Source organism: Sus scrofa, chromosome 13 (genome assembly GCF_000003025.6).
Source record: "Sus scrofa isolate TJ Tabasco breed Duroc chromosome 13, Sscrofa11.1, whole genome shotgun sequence".
Classification (NCBI taxonomy): domain Eukaryota; kingdom Metazoa; phylum Chordata; class Mammalia; order Artiodactyla; family Suidae; genus Sus; species Sus scrofa.
Genome location: NC_010455.5, coordinates 43,844,156 through 43,871,438, shown reverse-complemented (window position 1 = coordinate 43,871,438; position 27,283 = coordinate 43,844,156). Strand labels below are relative to the sequence as shown.

The 27,283-nt window shown below is 37.9% G+C and overlaps 1 protein-coding gene and 1 long non-coding RNA gene across 10 annotated transcripts in view; both read right to left on the bottom strand.

Annotated features, from left to right (window-relative positions):
• The window catches only part of PTPRG (protein tyrosine phosphatase, receptor type G), a 737,058-nt gene continuing 711,370 nt past the window's right edge, over positions 1,596-27,283 (bottom strand). For all 9 annotated transcript variants that reach the window (XM_021070772.1, XM_021070771.1, XM_021070773.1 and 6 more), the window contains 5 exons: positions 26,731-26,859; positions 22,951-23,097; positions 21,955-22,097; positions 7,301-7,436; positions 1,596-6,159 (listed from right to left, as the gene is read on the bottom strand). In XM_021070772.1, the coding sequence (XP_020926431.1) occupies positions 6,013-6,159; positions 7,301-7,436; positions 21,955-22,097; positions 22,951-23,097; positions 26,731-26,859 (702 nt within the window). In that variant the 3' untranslated portion in view covers positions 1,596-6,012. The remainder of the gene's footprint in view (positions 6,160-7,300; positions 7,437-21,954; positions 22,098-22,950; positions 23,098-26,730; positions 26,860-27,283) is intronic.
• Positions 17,515-19,662, bottom strand: LOC110256456. The gene is made up of 2 exons (XR_002337968.1): positions 19,345-19,662; positions 17,515-18,487 (listed from the first exon to the last, which is right to left on the bottom strand). It is a non-coding gene; the product is annotated as an uncharacterized LOC110256456 (long non-coding RNA).

Here is a 27,283-nt window from a genome sequence, read left to right as displayed (position 1 = left end):
TGTCCAGTTATACGCTCAGGATTGGGATTGATGGATTATAGGGTCATTCTATTTTTGATTTTCTGAGGAAACTCCATACTGTTTTCCATAGTGGTTGTACCAATTTATATTCCCACCAGTGGTGTTGGAGGGTTCCCTTTCCTCCACATTCTCTCCAGCACTTGTTATTTGCAGATTTTTAACAATAGCCATTCTGACTAAAAACCACCCAGATTTTTGAAAAAGAGCTTGAAATCTGAATCTTAAAGTTTTCATATTTTAGATGTTGGAAAATACTGAGTTTAAAAATTATGACCTAAATATATTTGTAGAGTGAATATGATCTACAGGTCAGCAATTTGAGATCTCTTGTGTACTCAATGATACAGAGTATTCAGTCCCCTTGAGTATAATTGGAGGAAGAGGAGGGTTGTATCACTAGAGATTCATTCTTTTGTGTTGGATTGATCCTCCTTCTAGATACCACTGGAAAAGATTAATATACTGCTCCTTAAATTCCTAGTTAACTTTTGCAGAATGAACTACCGTTCTTCAGCTCTGTGGAAAAGACAAATTGGAGCCCTAGTGGGAAGAGATTTATTCCTAATGCAGAGCAGAGAGAATGGTGGACCTAAGCTGCCAAGTCTGGGACTCCTGTTTGGAAATGGCAACATTCCTTATAAGTAGAAGTAGTATTATATATATTCATGTCATAGATTCTCCCAAAGTCTTATCTGGATAAACCTTTCATCCTACACAGTAAACATGAAGAGGGAGAAGTCACTATAAATCTAATTGATATGCTAGAGAAAATAATTCTACTTATAACTTAGCAGCAGACTCATAAAGTGAATAAAGTTTAAATCAATATGCAGGGGAAACTTTGTCACTATGTAGTCTTTAAAAGGGGAAGAATTCAGAGAAGACATTTCTTTTGGTTTTCTGCCTGTGTATAGATGACTCCTAATAATCATTATTATTATTTGTCTTTTCTAGGGCCATATCTATGGCATATGGAGGTTCCCAGGCTAGGGGTCTAATCAGAGCTGTAGCTGCCAGCCTTTGCCAGAGCCACAGCAACGTGGGATCCGAGCTGCATCTGCGACCTACACCACAGCTCACGGCAACGCCGGATCCCCAACCCCAAGGCCAGGGATTGAACCCCTGACCTCATGGTTCCTAGTCGGATTTGTTAACCACTGAGCCATGACGGGAACTCCCGTTTAATTATTTTATTATTATTATTGCTTTTTAGGGCTGCATGTGCTGCATATGGAAGTTCCCAAGCTAGGGGTCAAATCAGAGCTGCAGCTGCTGGCCTACACCACAGCCCCAGCAATGTGGGATCAAACTGAGTCTGTGACCTATACCATAGCTTGTGGCAGTGCTGGATCTTTGACCCACTGAGCAAAGTCAGAGATCAAACTTGGGTCCTCATGGATCCTAGTTGGATTCGTAACTGCTGAGCCACAATGGGAACTCCCTATAAATCATTTTATTATCATGAAAACTTAAGACTAAGGGCCTGTGGGTATACATGTGATCTGTTAAGAGAAATGAGTAATTTGATTTTACTGAATGTAGATATTTTCATAGAAATGCTCATCACGAATGAATACATCAAAAACCATACTTTATTTTATGTATAGCAATACAATTTACATATTAAATAACACTATAATAGAATGATTTGATATAGTTTTAAACAGAAGAAAAAAGGGAAAAATCTCAGGTTACAAAACCCCTCCCCCTGAACAAATTAAAAAAACAACACTTTTTCCAAATGGGTCAATGCAATGAATGTATTCAGTGACTAATTATGTCTAATTCCTATTGCACAAATGGTCAATGAAACTAAAAAAGAAATCCCAACTTTCACAATCACTGCCTCAAAGAAATAACACATGTTGGATTCTTTTGGAATGCAAAGATGGTTCTTGCTACTTCAATACACAGAAAGTTGAATTCACATATCCACCACAAAGGAAGAAAAAAAAAAACTATGACAGAGTTGAAACTAGAAAAAAATTAGCTTTATATGAAAATATAAAATTCTATGATTATATACCATAGATACAAAGTTCTCAGGAGATGCTTATCCAAGCAACAAAATATTTACAGTTTTAATGACTTTTAGCTATTTCAAAATGAAGTGAAAGAAACATGAATCAACACGAAGGCTGAGTTTTCTTTTTTTCTTTTTTTTTTTTAGAAACAATGGCTGCTTACTAGTTTCAAATGTCCTAACAAAAAAGGAGTCACTACCCCAAATGTTGGAGAGTTGCGACATTTTATAAAATCGGCTGTCTCCTTTTCTGGAGATGTTTATTTCTTAAAACTCAAGATATTTTTCTTGAAATTAATTATCCTCTGTAGAAAATGCTTCCCTTTGCAAATATTTAACAAAAATACTAAAAACAGTTTAACAGCTAAGACAAAGTAGAGGCCAAATATCATTATTACAATTCCTTCCTATTTGTAGCATGCCTTCTTTCTAGAGATAAGTAAAGCCAATATTGTGTGTTAAATGGCAACTAAGGGCAAGCGCAAAGGGGTAAGTGAAATTAGAGCTGTTAAAAAAAAAAAAAGGAAAAAAAAAGCAGGCATTTTCCCTTCATATAAAAATTCACTGGCACCATCTGAACATAAACTTTAGGACATAGGAATTGAAAATGCACTTTCCAGTATAACTGCTAAATTCTTATGACAAACTACATTTGGATTATTATTTCTTAAATTATGATGAGTTTGGGTTTCTTTCTTAAATTTTTTGCTTAGAATTAGTAATATGTATCTTTGGTAAATTGGTATCTATATTTTAAATTTTAAATACAGTATTTATGCATTTAAGAAAAAATTCATAACAAGGCAGTTGTGCTGTGTCATTATAAAATAATTAAGGTTATTTGTTGGTTTCAGTATGTCACTCTGGGCTAAAAACTCTGACAGCTAGACCTTAAATATCATAAACTTCTCTGACTTTGCTGGACTTGACAACTTGAAATAGACTCTAAAAGTGCCACACATAAAAATTAGGAAAACCTATTCACTTAATCCTAATCATCTCGAATTTTCAGAAGTTAACTTTTTTCTTTAATATAAAAGACGAAATTGTGGCTTTTGGATGCAAGAACGTGTTCTCTTGATGGCAAATAAGGTGTGTTTCTTCTGATGTACAGCATGGCCACTGGTTCTGATTTTCGAAATTCGGTTTTGAGTGATGTGTGCATTCTGCTTACCTAAAGCTAAATTCATATACCCCCAAAGCTTATTTTTATAAAATAGGACACATTGATTTGCAATAGCTATTTCCTTTCCTCCTGAGTACAAGTGGTTAATAGCCTTGTTATGTAGTTAAGCAATGTGCTTACATCTCAAAAGAAAACACTACCTCTGAAACTCTTGGCCTCTGGAAAAATGCAATAAAAAATGAAGAATAATAGTAAGGATACACTGTGTGGTGAAAGTGAGGAACTGCTAAATATAACTATCTTCTGTGAAGTGTGTTTGCACCACTTTGGCAAGATGGGCAAATAGCAATTGCTCAAATTTCATTGGGTCATGATTTTGAAGACTTTGGTTCCAGCCTGCTATAGACACACCATTGCTCCCAGAGAACTGCTGAGCCACCCCTGTAATATTTCCATGTGTTTACTAGCTCTCCCTCTATTTTATAATGATTCTGATACTGATGTAAGAGCTGGTTACAGAATTGGAGGGTATACATTTTCATGACCTGAGTCCTCTATAACAGCACAGAAGGGAATACTTGCCACGTGTCTTGTAACCAGTGTTTACTTTTGTTAAGAAAAAATTATGGAGGGACCATGAACCCCACCTCAAATGTTACTTCTGGAAGTCAAGTCCACTGTGCCCTCTACTGAGAAGAGCTAACTCATATCAATACTCTATACAACTAAACTAACCTACTTAATTGGCTAAAAGGATCTACTCCTTGCTATGATGTGAAACCTTTCCCTTCATGATTTCTTTCACCATCCAGCAGTTGTAGTATTCCTGTGTTAAAGTTTTTTTTTCTTAAGTGTTAGGCAGAGCTTCCTTGTGTCACCTCTGATGGCAACAGAGGGGAGGCAGAGGTGTCAAGTGTCCCCTAGCACATACAAATTAGGAAACTTGGCCACTTGTACATCTTTTCTCAACGTAGTTTGCACAGTTTGTGAATAGTGGACCTTTCTGTGTGGCTGAATCTATGTGATGAGAAGGTGAGATGAACCCTGGCATGTTACGTAGCTCCGTTGAACTATGCTTTAGAACCCTGGGTGGGGCCTGTAGCCCCTCTCTCCTAACAGCTTTGTTCCTTCAGCTCCACTTTGACCAACTTCACAGAAAGCCAACTCAAGATTAGCAGAATGTCAGTGCTGATTATCATGAAAGTTTCCAGGCCTATCCAGATAGGATGATAGTAGCCAGGGTAGACTTTTTTGTAGAAGTTTATTTACATTTAAAAAAATAACCCAAACCCTTTTCTTCTTAACAGGCCGAGTTCTGGTGATGGTTTCACTTCTGAACGAAGTTGTCCATCAAAAGCAAATACGCAGTAGAAGAAACAGATCTCAGTAAGTAGCTTATTTTTCTAACTAGCTGAACTGAAATTCTTTGTTGATGCTCTTCATCTTCTCGTCATGTACTGCAGGGTGAATAGGGCTCCAAGAAATAATTTCCCTGGGCTCTGTGTTACAATGAGCAGCCTCTTTTACTGAAGTGTATCTGCTCTGGCAGCTAAAGGACGTAACAGAAAGCTGTCTTCTGCTTCTAAAAACTATTTGAAAATGTCACACCTTTTACTTAAGATTCTCGTTTTCTCTCTCCAAATCAGATTTATCCATGTGTGGGCATCTAGAGAGTCCCAGGACTTTTGCTAACACAATATTTTCAGTTTAATCCTAAATAGAAGAATCTTTGTAATTAGGAGATTTATCATGAAATATTTGGCAAAAAAGAAAGAAAAGAATGTTAACTATATAGGTAGTAGAGTAGATTTCTATAGGAGTAACAGGAATATTTTAGAGGCAAGATGGGCAATTAGCAATTGCTCAAAGTTCAATAGCAATTGCTCAGAAGTGTAGTTTCAAAATTACACACTTGCAAAGATTTTCATTTTTCCACCTGCTGTGAGGTATGGTATTATAAATCATGAAGCACGGATAGAGATTCACTCAAGGGTTTTGAAAGTGAGTTCAGTAAAATATCGCCATCTCTCCCTTGCAAAAGATGGCCCTGATTTTTGGGGTCTATCTGTTGCAGAGAGTCAAAATGGAAATAACACACACTGTCCACAGAGCTACCGTGAAAACTGTCATACAGAGATATCCTTTATTTGGACACAATTGGGCATTTTTTTAAGCTATGAATATAACTTGGTAACTAATAAGTGATGTTCACATGAAGTAACTCTTAAACTTTCTAATTCCTTAATGGATATCTTCACCATCATAAATGGAACTCTTTCAAGGCCATGAGCTTGACAGACCTTCTTAGTAGCTCCCCCAAACCTGCTGTTCTTTAAAAGGAAACAGTGCTCATCCACTCCACTAGAATACAGAAGGCATACAGTATTGAACAGTGCCTTAAAAAAACAGGAGAGGAGATAGGAAAAGTACAGCATTGCCTGCTAGTAGACTGCAACTGCTTTAGCAATAATAATAATAATTAAAAGAAATCAAGATTCACTGTCAAAACAAAGACCTTCACTGTACTGAATTAAAAAGTAGCATGTGTGTTGTCATGGAATGTCACCTCAGGGTTTGCTTTAGTATTAGATTATAGGCAGTAACACTGATCCGATAGTGCAAACTAGGTAAAGTTGCGTTTCACTGTGTGAAATGAACAGAGGTGCAAATGCTCAGTAGGATACCATTAAGACATAAAATGGCAAAAAATAAATATCAAAACTTTTATCAGTGTAAAAAAGTAACTGGGTTATTGTATAACCTAGAGTCTGGCAAAAAAGGCCTCAAAAAAGTCCTCAGTCTTCAGAAGTTTTACAAAGTAAGTGCCCTTTCTGGATTCCCATCACACTAGAGATTCCATGCTCTCGGCAGGGTCTGATTCATCTGCAATGAGAACAGCACCATTTTTGTCCACTGTCATGGGACCATTTCCATTTTCTTTAGTGCTGACCAAGCTGAGCATTGCTTTATAGACAAACTGGTATTGTTCCTGCAAAACAAGAGGAAGACCATTTGAGCCAAAGAACAGCTTAATCATTTCATCTCAGGTGGAAATACATATTGTGAAAATACATATTGTTTTCATACACTAGAAAAACAGGAATATGTGTCTAAGAAACTTAAAAAATAATCCTCTGGGAGTTCCCATCGTGGCTCAGTGGTTAATGAATCCGACTAGGAACCATGAGGTTGCAGGTGCAATCCTTGGCCTTGCTCAGTAGGTTAAGGATCCAGCGTTGCCGTGAGCTGTGGTGTAGGTCGCAGACGCCACTCGGATCCCGCGTTGCTGTGGCTCTGTCGCAGGCCGGTGGCTACAGCTCTGATTCGACCCCTAGCCTGGGAACCTCCACATGCAGCGGGAGCAGCCCAAGAAATGGCAAAAAGACCAAAAAAAAAAAAAAAAAAAAAGAAATAGTAGTAATAATCCTCTGGAATCCTTTATAATCAAGACCTATGCCTTCTTTGTGTCCTTTTGATCTCTGTTCTCTGGAATGAATTCTCAGTGTTGATAGTTCACTATAGATAATAGGATATGTTTTTTTGGTTTTTGGTTTTGGTTTTTTTTGGTCTTTTTAGGGCCGCACCTGTGGCCTATGGAAGTTCCTGGGCGAGGGGTTGAATTGGAGCTGCAGCTGCCAGCCTATGCCACAGCCACAGCCCATAGCAACATAGGATCCAACCCACATCCATGACCTAAGCTGCGGCTTGCAGCAATGCCAGATGCTTAACCCACTGAGCGAGGCCAGAGATGAACCCACATCCTCTTGGATACTAGTCGGGTTCTTAACCTGCTGAGCCACAATGGGAACTCCAGGATATATATATGTATTTTATAACCAGAGAATACTATCCTCTAGAAATGAGAGTTTATCAACCTCAGCACTTTGGACACTTGGGCTGGATAATTCTTTCCTTCCGAGGGGCCATCTTAGGCATTGCAGGATGCTGAGCGGCATCCCCAGGCTCTACTCACTTCATTCTATCCCCAGTTGTAACAAAAAAAAAAGTCTCCAACAGTGCCCAATATCACCTGGGGCAACATCATTCCCAGTTAAGAACCACTGTTCTAAAGGATGAGTCTGAGTTTCAATTGATGCTGTACAGGTTTCGCCCATAAGCAAAGTACTTACAATGTCTGTGAATACTCCAGGCCTCATAAGATTGATCATTTTTGCAACCTGGAAAACATCCACAGCATTTTCGTTCTCCAGTTGCTGGGACAAGGTGGTAAGGGCACACAACATTCCTGCAGAAACTGCGCCGTATCTTGGAAAGGGGAGAAAAAGCTCTTTCAGATTCACAACAGGATTGAATATATTGGAATGAAATTGCCATCATGTATTTCCATAGAAGCTAAGGAGACTGCATTAATACCTATCCTAGAATACAAAAATGAATGAAATGCAGGACAAGGGGAGAGATTGAGAGGTTAGCATAAAGGTGACATTTGTTGATGAACATGAAATCTCTCACATTGGCTTTACCAGATGTTTTGCTCACTATCTGATATGCAGTGAGAGGTTCAGAATTAGACCTGGGAAGGCTGTAGAAGATTTGATGTTAGGGACAAGTTGGATGATCTAATAGGAAAAAATAATTTGAGAATTTTAACTAGAGGCCATTGGATAAGGCAAAAGTGGTGAAAGGCTCTGGAAAAAGACTTTTAATGATCCTGAACAGCTAAATTGAACTTCCAGAATATGAATAAAAATGGAAATATATGGTTCAAAATGCAATCAGAGAATTTTCAAAATGAGTTTCATATTTGGTAATTATTTCTGGCACTGCAGTGAAACTTTCCAAGTATAAGCACCTTCTATAAAAATTTTGGAAAAATATGGTTATCTTTGCTTTACACACATGCATAGAAATGGCTTAGAAGGGCAGCAGACTTTTTCATCAGGCCAGGCTATTGTCTTCATTTTACAGGAACCTGTGATGGCACAGAACTTCCATGTGAGTGATGAGAAAACAGATGGATTAAATGAATTGTTTGAGGTGGTGTTGCCATTTGATGGTAGAAATGAGACTAGAATTTTGATGCCTGGGTGCCCACTGTTCTGTCAAAAAGTATTAAATAGGCAGTTTCTAAATTTATTCTTACACGAAATTAAAACATTAGAGATATTTCCTCACCTCTGTAATACAAATTAGGCCAACGTCTCCCTAACTACCACCCCAACTTCAGAGGGAATCTAAAGGAAAAAGTGTTGTACTTTGGGGTACAGCCTTCCCAAATTTAGGGATATCAGTACATGTCAATCCAGCTCATTATTTCATTTGCATGCAGACTGGACTTCCTCATTTCCCCGTAAATGCTCATCTGGCTGTTTGTACCTCACACACACAATTACAGCAGTACAGATTAGCACCTTACCAAGAGAAGAACAAGGACACAGGTATGCCCATTTACAGTTTTAAAGACACAGGTGAATTTCTCTCCCAAGTAGTTGTTACCTGTCTGTACTCCTCTAAGCAAGAGAATACTTCTTCCCCCTCATGATTTTATTTTGTTTTAGTCTTTTTAGGGCTGCATCTGTGGCATACGGAGGTTCCCAGGCTAGGGGTTGAATCGGAGCTGTAACTGCTGGCCTACACCACAGTAATGTCAGATCCGAGCTGCATCTTGCGACCTACACCACAGCTTTGTGAAGTGCTGGATCCTTAACCCACTGAGTGAGGCCAAGGATCAAATCTGTGTCCTCATGGATGCTTGTCAGATTTGTTTCACTGAGCTACGACAGGAACTCCATCCTCATCATTTTAAAGTTTAGCTTTTGCCAATCTGATGGGTGAAAAATTGGATCTTACTTGTTGCTTTAATTTGCATTTCCTTGATTACCAGGGGAGCTGAATTCCTTGCTGTGTTTATTGAACACCAGTGATTTCCTCTTCTGAAATGCCCTATTAATCTACCTGACCCTTCCTCTACTAGGTATGTCTCTTTCAAATGAGTTTTTTAAAATGGGAATTATTTTATATTATGTGTAGTATATGCTGCAAGTATGTTTTCTAGTTTCTCTTAACATTGTTTGTGGTCATTTCTATTATGCTGAAATGTAGTTTAGATGTAATCAAATTTATCAGTCTTTTATTGTTGGCTTTTTTGGAATCTTGTTTGAGAATGCTTTCCTTTTTAAAAAAATTTTTTTGAAGTATAGTTGACATACAATGTTGTGTTAGTTTCAGGTGTACAGCAAAGTGAATCAGTTTTATGTATATATTTTATATACACATTTTATATACACATGCATCCATCCCTTTTCAAATACTTCTCCCATATAGGTTATTAGAGTGTACTGAATAAATTTCCCTGTGCTATACAGTAGGTCCTTGTTACCTTATCTACAAGTAACTTGGGCTTTTTGGCCATCTGTCTGTCTTTAGATAAATGTCTATATTTAGATCTTCTGACCTTTTTTTTTGACTGGGTGGGCTGTTTGTTTGGTAAAGCTGCATGAGATGTTTTTATATTTTGGAGATTAATCCCTTGTCGGTTGCTTCTTTTGCAAAGATTTTCTCCCATTCTGTGGGCTGTCTTTTCATTTCTTAAACGGTTTCTTTTGCTGTGCAATAGCTTTTTAAGTTTAATTAGGTCTCATTTATTTTTGCTTTTATTTTCATTACTCTAGGAGGTTGATCTGAAAAGGTAACTGTTGCAGTTTATGCCAAAGAATGGTCTGCCTATATTTTCCTCTAAGTTTCATAGTATCTGGTCTTGTATTTAGGTCTTTAGTTCATTTTGAGTTCATTTTTGTGTATGCTATTAGTTCATTTTTGTGTATGCTGTTCTAATTTCATTCTTCTACATGTAGCTGTCCAGTTTCCCCAGCACCACTTATTGAAGAGACTGTCTTTTCTTCATTGTATGTTCTTGCCTCCTTTGTCGTAGATTCGTTGACCATAGATGCATGGGTTTATTTCTGGGCTTTGTATCCCATTCCAGTGATCTATGTGTCTGTTTTTGTGCCAGTGCCATACTGTTTTTATGACTGTAGCTTTGTAGTATTGTCTTAAGCTGGGGAGGCTGACTCTTCCAGCTCCTTTTTTCTTAAGACTGTTTTAGTTATTCGGGGTCTTTTGTGTTTCCAGACAAATTTTTAAAATTTTGTTCTACTTCCATGAAAAATGCCATTGGTAATTTGTTTGTGTGTGTGTGTTTTCTTTTCTTTTAGGGCTGCACCCATTGCATATGGAGGTTCCTAGGCCAGAGGCTGAATAGGAGCTATAGCCACCGGCCTTCACTACAGCCACAATGCCAGATCCGAGGCACATCTGCAATCTACACCACAGCTCCTGGCAATGCTAGATCCTTAACCCACTGAGTGAGGCCAGGGATCACACCTGTATCCTCATGGATTCTAGTCAGATTCTTTTCTGCTGAGCCACTATGGGAACTCTGCCATTGGTAATTTAAGAGGGGTTGTAGTGAATCTGTAGATTGACTTTGACAATATTGATTCCTCCAATCCAAGAACATAATATATCTTTCCATCTATTTGTATCATCTTTGACTTCCTTCATCCATGTCTTCAAGTTTTTAGAATAAGGGTCCTTTGCCTCTTTAGGGAGGTTTATTCCTAGGTATTTTATTCTCTTTGATGTGATGGTAAATGGGATTGTTTCCTTAATTCCTCTTTCTGCTCTTTTGTTGTTAATGTATAGGAATGCAAGAGATTTCTGTGAATTAATTTTGTTCTGCAACTTTACCAGACTCATTGGCGAATTCTAGTAGTTTTCTTTTTTCTTTTTTTGTCTTTGAGGGCCACACCCATGCCATATGGAGGTTCCCAGGCTAGGGGTCGAATTGGAGCTACAGCTGCCGGCCTACATCAGAGCCACAGCAATGCCAGATCTGAGCCACATCTGTGACCTACACCACAGCTCATGGCGATGCTGGATCCTCAACCCACTGAGTGAGCCCAGGGATCAAACTCGCAACCTCATGTTTCCTAGTTGGATTCATTTCTGCTGCACCACAATGGGAACTCCAATCCTAGCAGTTTTCTGATGGTATCTTTAGGGTTTTCTATGTATTGTATCATGTCATCTACAAACAGTGATAGTTTTACTTTTTTTCCGATTTGGATTCCTTTTATTTCTTTTTCTTCTTTGATTGCCATAGCTAGGATTTCCAAAACTATGTTGAATAAGGGTGGAGAGAGCAGACATCTTTGTCTTGTTTCTGATCTTAATGGAAGTGCTTTCAGCTTTTCACCATTGAGAATGATGTCAGCTGTGGGTCTGTCATATATGGCCTTTATTATGTTGAGGTAGGTTCCCTCTATGCCCACCTTCTTTTTTTTTTTTTTTTTTTTTTTTATTTTCCCACTGTACAGCAAGGGGATCAGGTTATCCTTACATGTATACATTACAATTACATTTTTCCCCCACCCTTTCTTCTGTTGCAACATGAGTATCTAGACAAAGTTCTCAATGCTATTCAGCAGGATCTCCTTGTAAATCTATTCTAAGTTGTGTCTGATAAGCCCAAGCTCCCGATCCCTCCCACTCCCTCCCTCTCCCATCAGGCAGCCACAAGTCTCTTCTCCAAGTCCATGATTTTCTTTTCTAAGGAGATGTTCATTTGTGCTAGATATTAGATTCCAGTTATAAGTGATATCATATGGTATTTGTCTTTGTCTTTCTGGCTCATTTCACTCAGGATGAGATTCTCTAGTTCCATCCATGTTGCTGCAAATATATGCCCACCTTCTGAAGCATAAAGTGCTTTCTGGAATACTTTATCAGAAATGGGCGTTAAATTTTGTCAAAAGCTTTTTCTGAATCTATTGAGATGATCATATGGTTTTTATTCTCCAGTTTGTTGATGTGGTGTATCACATTGATTGATGTGCAGATACTGAAGAATCCTTGAATAGATACCGAAATATCCCAGGGATATTGAATTTATCTCTGGGATAAATCCCACTTGATCATGTGTATGATCCTTTTAATGTATTGTTGTATTTCATTTGCAAATCATTCGTTGAGGATTTTTGTGTCTATGTTCACCAATGATATTAATCTGTAATTTTCTTTTTTGTGTGTAGTATCTTTGTCTGATTTTGGCATTAGGGTGATGGTTGCCTCATAGAATGTGCTTGGGAGTGTTTCTTGCTCTGTAACTTTCTCGGAAAGTTTCAGAATAGTTGTTAACTCCTCTCTGAATGTTTGATAGAATTAGACTGTGAAGCCATGTAGTCCTGGACATTTGTTTGTTGGAAGTTTTTAAATCAAAGTTTCAATTTCAGTATTTGTGATTGGTCTGCTCATATTTTCTGTTTCTTTCTGGCTCAGTGTTGGAAGGTTGTACCTTTCTAAGAATTTGTCTATTTCTTCTAGGGTGTCCATTTTTTGGCATATAGTTGCTTATGTATTTTGTGATCCTTTGTATTTCTGGGGTGTCTTTCTCCTTTTTCATTTCTAATATTATTGATTTGAGCCCTCTCTCTTTTCTTCTTGATGAGTCTGACTAAAGCTATTCTGTCTCTGTGTCTCTTCTCCAAGCCTCTTGCTCCGGCACTCAGCTCCTACCCATGGACGTGTCCCAGGCTGGGGTGCTGCACAGGGTGTTTGCATGGACCATTTGTGTATGTCTCATTCTGTTCTGCCTGCCACAGACTGGCTGTTATGCTCTCCTCTAAGCCTCCGAAGAACCTTTCCTGTGCCGGCTGGTCTCCGCACTGGTGAGGGGACTCCCCAGGTGTGGCACCTTCTTCTTTCCTTCAGCTCCCTCACTGGGCCACAGGTTCCAACCTGCTTCTGTCTCTTTTCATGTATTTTTTTCCCCCTCTTTTGTCCTACCCAGTGACAAAGAAATCCCTCTTGTCCTCTCAGGTGTTTGAGTTCCTCTGCCAGTGTTTAGCAGATGTCCTGTGTGGACTATTCCCTCTGAAAATGTGTTCTTGATATACTGGTGGGAAGAAGTGAACTCCACATCCTCCTACTCTGCTGCCTTCATCTCTCTCCTCTGAGAAGGCACTTTTTAACCCACTATTTTAAAAATACTCTCCTACATTTTTCTATTTTATTTTTTACGCTTAATTGTTCAATTCATTGGAATCTTATTCTTGCTTTGATGTAAGGTAGGGATCTGATTTTAGTTATTTTTTCAATCAATAACCACTTGTCCCAACATTTTTTATTTTTTATTTTTATTTTTTGCTTTTTAGGGATGCACTCATGGCACATGGAAGCTCCCAAGCTAGGGGTCAAATCAGAGCTATAGCCGTTGGCCTATACCACAGCCACAACAACACAGGATCCAAGCCACATCTGCGACCTACACCACAGCTCACAGCAATGCAGATCCCTAACCCACTGAGCAAGTCCAGGGATTGAACCTGAGTCCTCTTAGATACTAGTCAGATTCATTTCTACTGAGCCACAGTGGGAACTCCCCAACATTTTATTGAATAGTCTTATCTTTCCTCATTGATTTGAGCTGCCTTTTTAAAAATTATATACTAAATTCTTATATATGCAGGCCTGTTTCTGAACTCTCTGTTGTGGCTATTTAATCTGCTTGTCTGCTTTTTACACTGTATTTCCCCACATTTGTTTAAATTCCCATAGCATTTTAGTAAGACTTGATATCTGATAAGGCATGTCTACAGGATAGTGCTTCAAACAAATATTTTTTACTTGTATACTCCTTTCCATAAAGCTTTACCTTTCCATCCCATCCCATTCTGGTTTCATACTGAAATTGATCCTGAACAGTTAAGGAACCCAAAAAGTTTTGTTGGGATTGATTAGGTTGCATTGAATAGACAGATCTGAGGAAATGAACATCTTTTTGAATCTTCCTGTTCATGAACACGATGCCTTGTCTTCATTTGCTCAGGTCTTTTACTGTTTTCAATTATATTTTATAGTGTTCTACACAGTCTTTTCCAATTTCACTTTAGGGCAGTTCCTTGATACGTTAGAGTTCCTGTTACTCTGAAGAATGGTCTCCTTTTAAGATATTACTGTTTGGTTTCAGTTGATGTATAGAGAAGTTACTGATCTGCACCTGGTGAACTTGTATCCAGCTGTATGTAGAGAACTCTTTTTAAGTCCTAATAATTTGTGGATTCTCCAGGAAGTTGGCTACATCTTTATCTGCCAATAATGTTGTTTTTGTCTCTTTCTTTGATAGTTGTTAAATCTTTTGCTTTTACTGCCTTGGCTAGGATATCAATAGTTTTGCATTCTAACACCGTGAAGAGGTATCATATTGTGTTCCTTAATGTTAAAACCTCCAAGTTTTTAATATTAAATAAAAATATTTGCTATAGGCTTCTGAGAAGTAACATTTATCAAGCTAAAAAAGATACTTTTGACTTACAGTTTGCTAAGAGTGTTTTCTTTGGGGGAAGGAAATTATGAATGGGTGTAACTGTATGCTTGCTGACATCTACTGAATTTTTTTTTAAGAAATTCTTTTAATAATGTCCAGAATTCACAGAGAAATTTCTGGTAGCATTTAACTAGTTCTATATTCCTAGGATAAGTCTCTTCCATGATGGGTTTTACTTGACAGTATTTTATTTAGACCCTACTACCCATATTCAAAAAAGTTAACATTGGCCTATACTGTCCCATTCTGGTGCTAGCCTTGTTTTTCTTAATCGAGGTCATGTTAAATCTTCTCTCTGTATGCTACTGTTCCAAAGTAGCCTGGTCAAAACTTACTGGGCCCTAGTGGTCTGAAAATTCTGTGTGTCTGGCTTTCTTATAGGTATTTTACATGTGCTGACTTAATCCTCAGAAGAAGCCAATGCTACAGGGACTATTATTATCCCCATTTTGATGTTGAAGAAACAAGGAATATTCAGGGGAACTAACTGAATATTCAAGGCATCATAGTTTGGGATGCTAGAGCTTCTATTTGGGCTGATACATGTCAGTGGCTCAGAACAGATACTAGTACAGACCATGTGTTCACTAAATATCTAATGATTTGGTAGGCTTAAAAATTTATTCACATAGAGTTTAAAGGGTTTTAAATGTTTACTTCACTACCTTTAAAATATTTCTATTACTTTTAATCTGTCATTAAAGGAAATAACACATATACAAGGTATAGTAACCCTCATGCTGCTGTCACTCAATTAAAACTCTCATCAGCTCACAGACGGTCTTGTTTCATGTCTACTTCCTGCCCATGTATTTTGAAACAAACCCCAGGTATTTTACTCATTAATAACTGAGTATAAAACTCTAAAAGATAGGATTTTAAAAAATAAACATATTATCACACATAAGCAAATTAATAATTTTTAAAATATTTGAGAACTGTAAATGGATGGTAGATTTTCCTTTCCAATATAAATTATGCCTTCTCTATTTTTTTTTGTAACTTTTGTTAGATTTATTGCTTAAATTTGACTTTCTTCTCCTTGCCCTCATTTCATTGCTATTTGCTTTTATCTCTTAATTCCTTGTACTTTTGGTGGATTTATCTGGTCCTTTTTTTGGCTTCTTGAGATGAAAGCTTAGTTTATTTTTAATATTTATTTCAAAATATGTAGCCTAGGCTATACATTGTTTTTCTCTGAGAGTAGTCTGGTTACTTCCTACCAGGTTTTGAAATGTAGTGCCTTCATTGTCATTTAGTTTTAAGATTCCATATTTTCTATTTTCACTACCTCTTTAACCAATGAATTACCTCTAATTCTAGATATAAGGACTCTAGTGTCTGGGTATATGGATTTGAGGTCTCGTTTCATGGTTAGTTTCAAATTTAATGCACTGCAGTCAGTGGCTTTGTATGGGATCAGTTGTCTGGGAATGTGTTCAAATTCCATTTATGGTCAATTTTTTGTTGTTGTTGTCTTTTGTTGTTTTAGGGCCATACCCACGGCATATGGAGGTTCCCAGGCTAGGGGTCTAACCCGACCTATAGCTGCTGGCCTACACCAGAGCCATAGCAATGCCAGATCCGAGCCATGTCTGCGACCTACACCACAGCTCATGCCAACACCGGATCCTTAACCCATTGAACATGGCCAGGGATGGAACCTGCAACCTCATGGTTCCTAGTGGGATTCGTTTCCGCTGCACCACCACAGTAACTCCGGTCAATTTTTATAAATAAAACATTTGTCTCTGAAGAGACAATGCAGCTTTCCATACAGTCTCTCCTGGGAACGTACTTTCACAGGTCACTATTGCATCAGCCTTGTTAATTATGGTATTCACATCTCTCTGAGTGTATCAGTTTATCCTGATCATTCCTTTTAAGAATTCATCCCTTTATTCAGTTCTTAGAGAATCTCAGCCATTATTTTTTCCTCTTTCATCTCTTCTATGGATGACCCCTTAGACAGGTTTTAGAACTTCTAGATCTAGCTTTGATTTAACTGAGTCTGATTTCAGTTTTGTCCATTCTACTACTAGCCTCTTATTTTTCCATTTCTTAGCCTTAAATTTGTTCCTGCTTCATAATACATGTTTTTAATTCATCACAGTCTTCCTCTGGATCTCTGAGCATATTATTAGATAGCATATTATTTAAATATGCTATTATACAGACTGCTTTATTTACCCTGATTCACTGTATTTTTTTTTGTTTGTTCACCATGTTGTTTTTTCTTCAGATTTTAAATTGAACTGAGTTTACCTTCTTCATTTTAGCATATCTCAGAGGTCCCAACCCCCCTGCCCCAAATCATTTGTATCGATTTTTTTTAATAGTGGAAGAATTTAACCTTTGCTTTAATCTGTTCTGGTGAAACTGTCAGGATTTTTTTTTTTCTTTTTCCACTTCAAGCTAACAAAGCCATTTGGATAGGAAAGTCAGGTATTATGTATTTTATTATGCAGTGGATGCTCTATGTGGGATTACTCTGGCCTTTCCTATACTTAGGCATTCTTAAATAAGTACCTAAATTAAAAGGAAGTACCTACACAATAAGACTTTAAACATGATTAGAAAATCAATCAAATGCACAGATCCTTTAAAGTATCAGTCTTTAAAGACTGAAAAAATAAAGGCCATTCTCTTTTAGAAGTTGAGGAATTAAGTAGGATTAAAGGACGTTTGTCAAGTTTCATGCATTTGCGCTTAAAATTACAGGGACTTGGTGGAAAAAATGATTCAAGTAATTTATAACTTAGCTAAAACAGGAATAGTATATAAATTTACGGATTTTTGGTAGTTTGTTTGCCACTTTCTCAAAAGGCCCTGTTGAGAGCAATACTTACCTAACTAGTGCTGTGAAAATGTCATCTTCCCTTGTTTATGCCTCAAAGAAATGAAAGTACTTTAAGTTCCCAAAATGTAGTAATATTTTTAAGGGACTCTGTGTATATTCATTTTAAAACACATTGATACTCTTTGTATCATCAATATGTATAAAACCTACAGACATTTAATTATACTTTTACTATTTCATATAATTACAATTATTGTTGTTTTGCTTCTATGATGTTGCTTTAAAAAGCGTAACCAAGAATACAATGCAGAATTTAACCCTGTCACTATGAAGGAAGTGAAGCTTCCCTATGAAATCAGTAGAAAGCTTGAATATGCATCAATCCTGGGGAATAATGGCAACGTAAAATCACAGAACTTGAAGAAGTTAGACTTTGAACGTGGATGAGAAAATAAAGCACAGAAAAAAAAACATAGTCTAAAGACACAAGAGAGGTAAGTGCAGGATTACTTGCTGTGAAAACTATTGGAAGGCAGTGTTAACCAATGAGATTAGATGGATCTGGATTTGACCAAGGCAGGTACAAACTTTCTGGCTTGACCCCTACCCGGCTGTTGCCCAGGGCCTTGTTCTTTGATGGGGCCCCTACTCAGGAAGTTCCTGCACTTAATTTAATGCTCTGATGTTGCCATCTAGAAATCCTGAATTTTTAATAATTTTGGAGCACGGATTCCTGCATTTTCATTTTTCACTGGGCCCCACACATTATGTAACTGGTCCTGGGTCTGTACACTAATGTGTACACAGGCCCTATTACTTACTTTTGCAGCCCCTATTTCCTCATACATGAAGCAAGAATCCTAAAATTACCCCCATAGTGGGGTGATTCTGAGGATTAAATGAAGGACTGAATTAATTCTAATTTGAGGGGGTCTTTGCAGCAGTTGATACAGAAAGCAATCCATCTATTTCAGCATTTCTTGTGGACTGTCCCATGGCAAAATTCAAATGAACATTTATTGAAGAGTCCCAAAGAGCTTTTGCTTATTTGGGCTATATCTATCAATAATTACTATAGGAGACATTAGAACTGAGAAAATGTTAAAACACAAAACCATGCCAGCACATATTCCATTGGCTGTCAGCGTGGGGATATCACTCCACTGTACACTAAAGAAAAGAATAAGAGTGAACAAGGCAATCATTATCTTCATATTACTATAAAATAGTTGTCCTGGAAGGGCCTTGGAGCACCCCCCCCAACCCGCCTGCTTCCAAACTAAGTATCCTCAGATCACACCCAGAGAACTGTTAAATGAAATTATCCCAATATGGTATCCAGTAAGGTGACAGACACAGCTTCAGAGTGAATAATTAACATTAAGTATTTGCACAAGAAACTGGCCTCTGTTTTGTGAGTGAAGGTCTATCTACTCTTATCTCACAAAACTGTGTAAAAACCATGGCTATGTTCCAAACTTCTGTAGGAACACAGGCTCTGTGTTTAAAATTTGACAGTAATGATACAGATCAGCCTCCGGATAGAACTGTCTTGAGCAGATGAATATAGGATGCTATGAATAAAGCAGTTTGCCTTTAAACTGTGCCTGTGCCTAAGCAGAATCAGTTTACTTTTTGTTGAGAAAGTTTATCCTTACATCATTTTATCTAGAAACTGATACACAGCTGTGAAGACCAGATAGACATCACACAGTTTGTGTACTAGACCTTCTTTCCAAGCCTGCCCACTTCTATTTTGACAGAGCTTAAAAAACCTTATCCTCTGATTAGACCCCTAGCCTGGGAAACTCCATATGCTGTGGGAGCAGCCCCAGAAAAAGGCAAGAAATAATAATAATAAAAAAAAACCCCTTGTCAGTTGGTGTTATAGTTCACAGGTGAATGTCAGCAAGTACAATAACAGTAAACAAAAGATGAAGCAAGGCTATCTGGGGCAAGTTCATAGAGGAGTTCATATCCTTAGCTGGGTAAGTCATCCTAACTTGAAACATAGTACCCATGCATACCACCATTTATCCACCAGCCACTATGTTTCTGGCATTGGGCTTCACCCTATGGAGACAGGGATAAAGAAGTTACCATTGCTGGTCTCAGCAATGTGGGGATGACAGCCCTGAACAAGTAGTTACAATATGATAAACGGGAATGGGATTCGTAAGGATGTGAGGTTTGTGGACTATCCTCACCTCTGGGATGAGTCAGAGATAGTTAGTTTCTTTCTTTCTCTCTCTCTCTTTCTTTTTTTTTTGCTTTTTTAAGGGCCGCACCCACGGCATATGAAGCTTCCCAGGATAGGGGTTGAATAGAAGCTACAGCGGCCAGCCTACACCATAGCCACAGCAAAGCTGGATCCGAGCCGCGTCTGTGACCTATATCACAGCTCACGGCAATGGCGGATCCTCAACCCACTGAGCGAGGCCAGGGATCAAACCCGAAACCTCATGGTTCCTAGTTGGATTCATTTCTGCTGTGCCATGATGGGAACTCCAGAGACAGTTTAAAAAAGAGTGACTTTTGAAGTGTGTATGAGTCAAAGAGCACTTAGAATAGTATTTGTGGGGGCATGGTAGGCTGCAGGAAGGAAGTCAGCTGAGGATTAGGATGATAGCTGGAGAAGTAAACTTGGACCAGATTGTAAAAGAATTAGAACAGGGTACTGAGAGGATGGGTAGCATTGACAAGACCTATGGCCAGTTAGATGTGGAAGTGAGGGGTACAAAAAAGGCCTTGGATATGTTTCTGCTTTGTACAACCAAGTGGGTGGGAGCAGGCTGGGAATGTAAGCTTGGGTTTATCTATGCTGGATTTGAGATGTTTGTAGGCCACAGGGAAGGGATATTTAAAGGTGCAAAGAGTAGGTAAGATGGAAACTGGAAGGTAAGAGGCATTCAGAGTATTGCACTAGAGTTGGAAACTATTTAAAATGTGTTTGAGTAATGTTGAAAAATCATGTTAATGGATTCACTTATCTCTTAAAGATGGTGGATAAATAAATGAACACATATCTTTAGGTGGCTTTTAATCCAGTTCACCTATATAATACGTGAAGATTCACTGGTTTAGGATTAATTTGCTCTTTTCTTATTTTGGCCTAAGAACATGCAACAGTGATTAATTCCAGAGGTGACATGTTCGGCATGTAGCATAAAATAAAAATCACTGACTAAGACAGTCTATCCCAAAGCTGAATATAGCTAAATGTATCAAACAGTTTATAAACAGTTCTGTTTAAATTGTTTCACTGGTTGTTGCTGTTTTTTTTTTTTTTTCGTTCCCTCTTCTTTTACCCTGAAAATCTAAGATTAGCTGAACTACTGACTTCAGGAGAGACCCTTGAAGTATTTATCATAGAACTGGGCAGCGACATCAGAATTTGATCTGCATTGATAAAAACAGGTAAAATTCAGGAGGTATCTTATCTGAAAAGTGAACCCAGATTAGTGGGGGGAAAATATCTAGAAGCAGCCCTGACTTTATGCTGTATCTGCGTATCCTAATGTTTCGTTGACTAGTAGCAACTACCCAGTTATTTTGGAGGTTGTCTGTGTTCTTTAAACACTACTGCTGGTTGTCACATTTCTAGGTATCTTACTTAGGGTGTTTTATTATTCTTAATTCTTAATCTAATTAAGAGTCAAGTCAACAGTTTGAAATACTCACTACCCCATCAAACTCTTTGGAAGGAGCCAGTCATATGGCTCGCTTCAAATAGTAGCATACTGTGGATGTGAGGTGAAGGTGCTGACCTTGGCTGAAAGTCTTTGTTCACTTCCTCTCAGAGCACTTACATACACAAAAGGCTTTACTCTGAAATTTGTTACTATCTGTGCTGCCAGAGTAGCTGGTAATGACCAGAATGGATGCCCTGACAAGTTGCTAATCAAGGGAGCTACCTTGGAGCCAGATCAGAGATTAGGATATATGGTTGGGGCCAGTGGCTAAAGGTTGGTAAGATTCTAAACAATTTGCAACTGACCTGCAGGTCGACTCCAGGTACGAAGTTTGACTTCAGCTATTTGTATAGCATAAGGTATATCTATGACCTTTTCCTGCTCATTAAAGAGAAAGTGGGCTGGGTTTCAACTCCATTCGGACACTTAGAAGCTCTGAGCCAGAAGCAAGTTATGTGTTCTCTTTGAGATTCATATGCTTTACCTTTCAACCCCAAAGATAGTGCTGTAAGCTTCAAAACACTGTAAACTGTAAATATTACCATTAATAAAAGTAACTTTTTCACTACCAAATCCACAATGATATTTTAAAAAATTTCTTCCCTAATCATGTTTGCTGAAATGCAGTGTAAGGGTTTAAAAATAATTAATATAAACTGTTTAATTTGTATGACTGAACCAGGAACCTCAGAACGCATGCCAATGTATTTTGGTAGGCCAAGATAGAGTACCTTCACCTTCCCAGGAGCTACACTCCAGGAGAGCCTGAAGCCTTGGAAGGGTTTGACACGTTAAAAAACAAAGAGAACTACAACATCTTGCGCATGGACACATTAGAAATAACCTAGAATTGTCACAAGCTGAGAGAGGGAGTAGGTTTTTAAAAATCTGTTTTCCCTTCCCCCAGTGTACAATGAAACAAGAAATGAAGAAACAGATACGTACTCATCATGAACAATGGTGGGGCCATCCCTTGTTAAGGCCTCTTCCTTGATGACATTGATCAGTTCAAAAGTACTGCTTATGGGGGCATCTGGGTTGGGCCATTTGGGACACTGGAAATGCCGAACTTCTAGGACATAGTCATCCTGCAGCCAATACAACACGAGTCATAGCCCATCCTTTCCTTTCCAGGTTAAATGTCTGTAACCTAATGACTAGAACTTGTTCTTGACCAAGTATATGCTATAGAGTACTGAACAGTGCCAGGTTAACCCAACTGCTGTAAGAAGGAAAACACTAGGGGAGGTCTGCCTGACATTAACAAATGAGGTCATGATCGTGAAACAGAGTCCTGTTCAGGCAGAAATTTTAAGGGACAACAAATTATAAGATTCTATATGAGAAAAAGAATGTGCATATATATATATATATATGCTATATATATATTTGTGTGACTATGCACTTTGCTGTACAGTAGAAAATTGACAAAACACTGTAAACCAGCTATGATGGAAAAAATAAAAATCATTAAAAAAAAAGAAAAAAAAACAAGGAAGTTACAAGTAAGGAGATCATTATTGAAACTACTAATATAGGATACCTTCCCTTATCTATCCCATAAAGAAGGTAGTTAATTGTGCATCAAAATGTTGCTTACTAAAAAAGTCTTAATACTATCATCTCTGCAACATATTGCAAGGCTTACATTTCTGATGGCAAAGAAAATAACTGAGCTCTAGTGTATTGTTTTTATAATTAGGTCAACAGGCCTATTTGTATGCATGCTCAATCAGAGGAACTGCTACATTTCATCTTTCCAGCTGGAAAAAGCAAGTATTTGAAGGAAGCAAAAAAGGAAGTATACATATTTAAAATTAAGTTACCCTCAAAATGCCTGCCCGGGCATGTCTTACGGGTGGTAAATTACTTCATTATTACTTAGAGGGATAATCCAGGGCCCAAGTATGGCTACTACTGAGGAAGTGAGGTTTAGGTTACCTGTGTAGCTTCAAGGATAAAGTCATGGATGATAATTTGTTCTTCATTAGAGAGGCACAGTCTGTCTTTGCTGATAAGGGTGACGGTAAAGGCCTCACAGTTCATGGATTCTTCTCGACTTGGCCAGTACACAAATTCATCTTCAGCCTATGGGAACCAAAAGAAAAAAGTTCCTCCGCAGGGCTGTCAACCATTTGTTTTTTAATATTCTTGCAAAATGATTTCACATGTTTGCCATTTCCCATACCTCTCACATCATCTTTTAAATTGGGTTCATTGAATTATATCCCTGTCTAATCATGCTGACTTTAGTGGTTATTATTCTCTTGTAAATGTTACTCTAACAACCGAAAAGGCTCCCTCTAAAGGGGACATATTTAGCCCTAGCTAAGAAATGCTCTGTAATATAATTGTCACAGTAAAAGAGGAGATAGGATCCAGGTCAGTTAATTTTTATTTATTATTTCACAATGGCTTAAGCAACTAAGGTAAGCTAATTGTTGCTTCCCATGGGTTTTTAAAAATGTTCTATTGAAGTATAGTTGATTCACAAAGTTGTGATAATTTCTGCTGCCCAACAAAATGATTCACTTATACACGTATGCATTCTTTCTCAGATTCTTTTCCCCTATAGGTTATCACAAAATATTGGGTAGAGTTCTCTATGCTAGACATTAGCAGGTTCTCCCCTATAGATGTTATTACTAGTTTTATAGTTGATTAGCATTTTGTAAAGGACTTTTAAAAGCATTATCTTTTTTTTTTTTTGGCCAGCCCACAGCATATGGAGTTCCTGGGCCAAGGATCAGATCCGAGTCACAGTTGCAACCTCCACTGTAGCTGTGGTAACAATGCATCCTTTAACTTACTGTGTTAGGCTGGACACTGAACCTTTGTCCTGGGGCTGCAGAGACGCCACTGATCCTGCCACAGCGGGAACTCCTAATATACATTATCTTATTTAATTTTCAGTACTAGTGAGGTAAGGGATTTTTTATCATCTATCTTTATAGATGGAAACACTAGGCTAAGATGGGTCCATAAATAAGCACATTGGCTCTAATATAAGGTGCTTTTTTAAAAAGGAAAGTTAATCTGCTGCCTTAGCACAGCAGGCAGCACGTCAATCTCATAAAAGGAAAGTTAATCTATCAATGTTCGATTTCACAAGATGGTAACAGAAAGTCTTTCAGCCTTGAATCAGGTAAGCTTTAAACATTCCTCTATTTTAAGATTAAAAAGAGATATCCAGTGACAGAAACTATTATACATAAAATAGATAAGTAATCAAGATATACTGTATAGCATAGGGAACTATATTCAACATCTTATAATAACCTATAATGGAAAATAATCTGAAAATATAACTGACTCACTTAGCTGTATACCTAAAACAAACAAAATTTTGTAAATCAACTATAATTCAATCAAAAAAGTAAAAACAGATATTCAGACTTGATATTTAAATTCTATCCCTGAAAACTATCGAGGCCGAAGAAAAAGATAACTGTTGCCTAGGCTGGAGACTGTGAGAAAGGCAATGATTTTGATGAGCCCTCCCTGCCTCTTTTTCTAATCAGTTCAAGTGGCAAATTACAGTTTGCCTGTAATATATAGATTTCTCTGGGCATTTTCCTTAAAATGCTTAGATACTACTACTAAAGTCAGAAATAATTCTGAATAATGTTCAAAACAAAGAACGTTTTGTTTAATCTTACATTGTTGCATTAGAAATGAGCCAACAGTCCAATAAGACTTATCACCCTTTCAAGTTTCAATATAGCTTATTGCCAAGTACATTTTTATTTTTAAAGCTCAGCATAAGGGGAAACAGATTAGCAATTGGGTTTAGTCTATACAAAAGAAGTCTGTAACTGTCTTGGGTTTTAATACATTTTGTCCAAGGAAATGGAATTAGGGTCCTTTTAACAGATATTAAAGACACAGTGATGAACAAGGCCTCTAAAATGTAAGCCATATACACAGATTGAACATAGGATTGGACGTGATCCCAAATAAATTAATCTATCTAAGCCTTAATTTCCATATCTGAAAAGTGGGAATAAGAAAACTATACATACCTCAAAAAACTATTATGATGATGAACACGAATTGGAAATTATCTAAATGTCCAAAGCACTTTTAGTAATGATAAAGGAAAGGCAGAGAAACCTTTTGAACACAGATCATAAACTAGGGACTAACCTATTAGCTTGACCAACTATGAAAAAGAAATGCTACTTCTTAATTCAGGAGGAGCTCTGGTCTCATGGTCATTTTGCTTACAGATAGGACAAGGATGCCTAGGCCTCAGTGACATTGTGGCTAGTCACAGAACCATGGTCTTGGAAGGTTAGAGTTGTGATAAAAGATAAAGCAAACAAAAAAAATCTGTAGGAAAAAACCACGCACTACTGAATCTGACTTTTGACCCCAAAGCTATGAGTGATTCCAGCATAGCCTCCTTAGGCCTCAGGGAGACACTGAGATGCCAGGGCCAGTCCTGTATCTTCACTGTCCACAGCCTACTTGGTCCAGCCTCCCCCGGGCCTCCCCATACAAATGAGTTCTTGGGTAGATGCTTTTGGTGACCGTCCGCTGTTAAGTGAGGCTAACAAAACCCTGACTCATCCAACAAATGCAGGTTTTAACAACCCTAAATGCCTCCAATTTCCATATGCCAAACAGAATAGACCCCTATTGCCAGCTAATTTGAAAATTTACACTCCAGTTTTGAGCTTCAGATTCTCAACGTCGTTGCCATTCTATCGCACAGAAGCAGTCTTGGGATCTGAAGCTGGAGCAGAAAGCGACAAAGTCAAGTTCTACTGACTGGGCACACAGTCAAATGCATGTCATCAAGACTAGGGGTTCAATCACATGCTGTTCTTTCTTGATTAAAAAACTCACTACTCTGACACTCGTGGAGGCAGATCCTTTTTGTTTTTGTTTTTCTTTGTGGGCTTCATGTCCTCATAGTAACTTCTGAAGATCTAACTAACTCCAAAGTTAAGAATGCAATGAAAGCTCAGTGCAAACACTTATTTTGATCAGCTTCCTCACCCTTCTCCTCTAGAGTCTCGAGACCTCAATAAGGGGGAACTAAAGGGAGGAGAAAGAGGCACAGTCTGAAAAAGCAACATTAAGTTTGAACAAAAAAGCCTTATCTCCTTGCTTGTAATAGATGTGATGGGTCTATGCAATGGGGGAAAATGATGATGCATTATTTGTACTTTTAATACTTTTTTGGGGGGTGGTGCTGGGAAACATTTCTATGATGTGGGGTGGGACATATACAATAGCAAAATGAGACAGGTGACTCGGGTTCAAATCAAGGCTGCAATTATTTGTATAGGCTGCTGGGCAAGCTACTTCCCTCAGTTTTCTCAGCTACTAAAGGAGATGGTGACAATACCTATGCCATAGAGTTTCAGAAAGGATTAAATGAGTTAATACACAAAAAAGCACAGTTACAGACTCAATACATGTTAATTACTGTTATTATCCATTTACTTTTCAATACCAACAATATAGCAACTAAGTGACACATAGCAACTAAGAGACTGGCTTAAGGTGAGGTTACTAAAAGAACCTTTTTCAAAACCTCCTATGGTGCTGCCGTGTACAGTAAAATTGAGGGGTGATATCATGGTGCAGAGTTCAAAGACAGGAAGTCTAAATTCCCTCCTAGCACGTACAGACACTAACTCCCTGTCGCAAGGTAATTTATGCTTATGGCCTCACGGGCTCATTAATATATAGCAGATGTGCTTTACTTACCAAGCTCTGGTTGTCTGGCAGCATGACAATAATCTGTGCATTGTGATCCCAAATCATTCGCCAGAAGTCTTTCGTAGTGTGTGGCAGAGGGTGCTGGGTTATAATAAATTCATTGCTCCTATAATAGCCCTTCAGTTAGGAAGACGAAAAACCAGTGACTGTGAGTATTTTATTCTAATTCTGTGGTAGGAAAATACATTCATGAAATAAGAGCCACACTGTTCTGACCTCACTAACATCACTGAAAAAGGCATTCAGTACATTTGGCTAATTTTTAGATGTACTTCTGCAAACACGTATAGATAGTTTTCTCTCCCCATCCAATTCACTTCCAGTTACCCCTGCTGTTTTTACTTAACAGTAATTTCAACATTTATTCCAAGACTTGATGGGTGAAATTATGATAAAATTAATTTCTTAACAAGCACTTTTCTTAATTTAAGCATTTCTGTATCCTCACTGATGAAGTATCTTTTGTTAGAGGTTTCTATACAGAAATCCCTGCAATTTTGATGTTACACATCGAGAGAAATTATTTGAAGAAAGAAAGTCA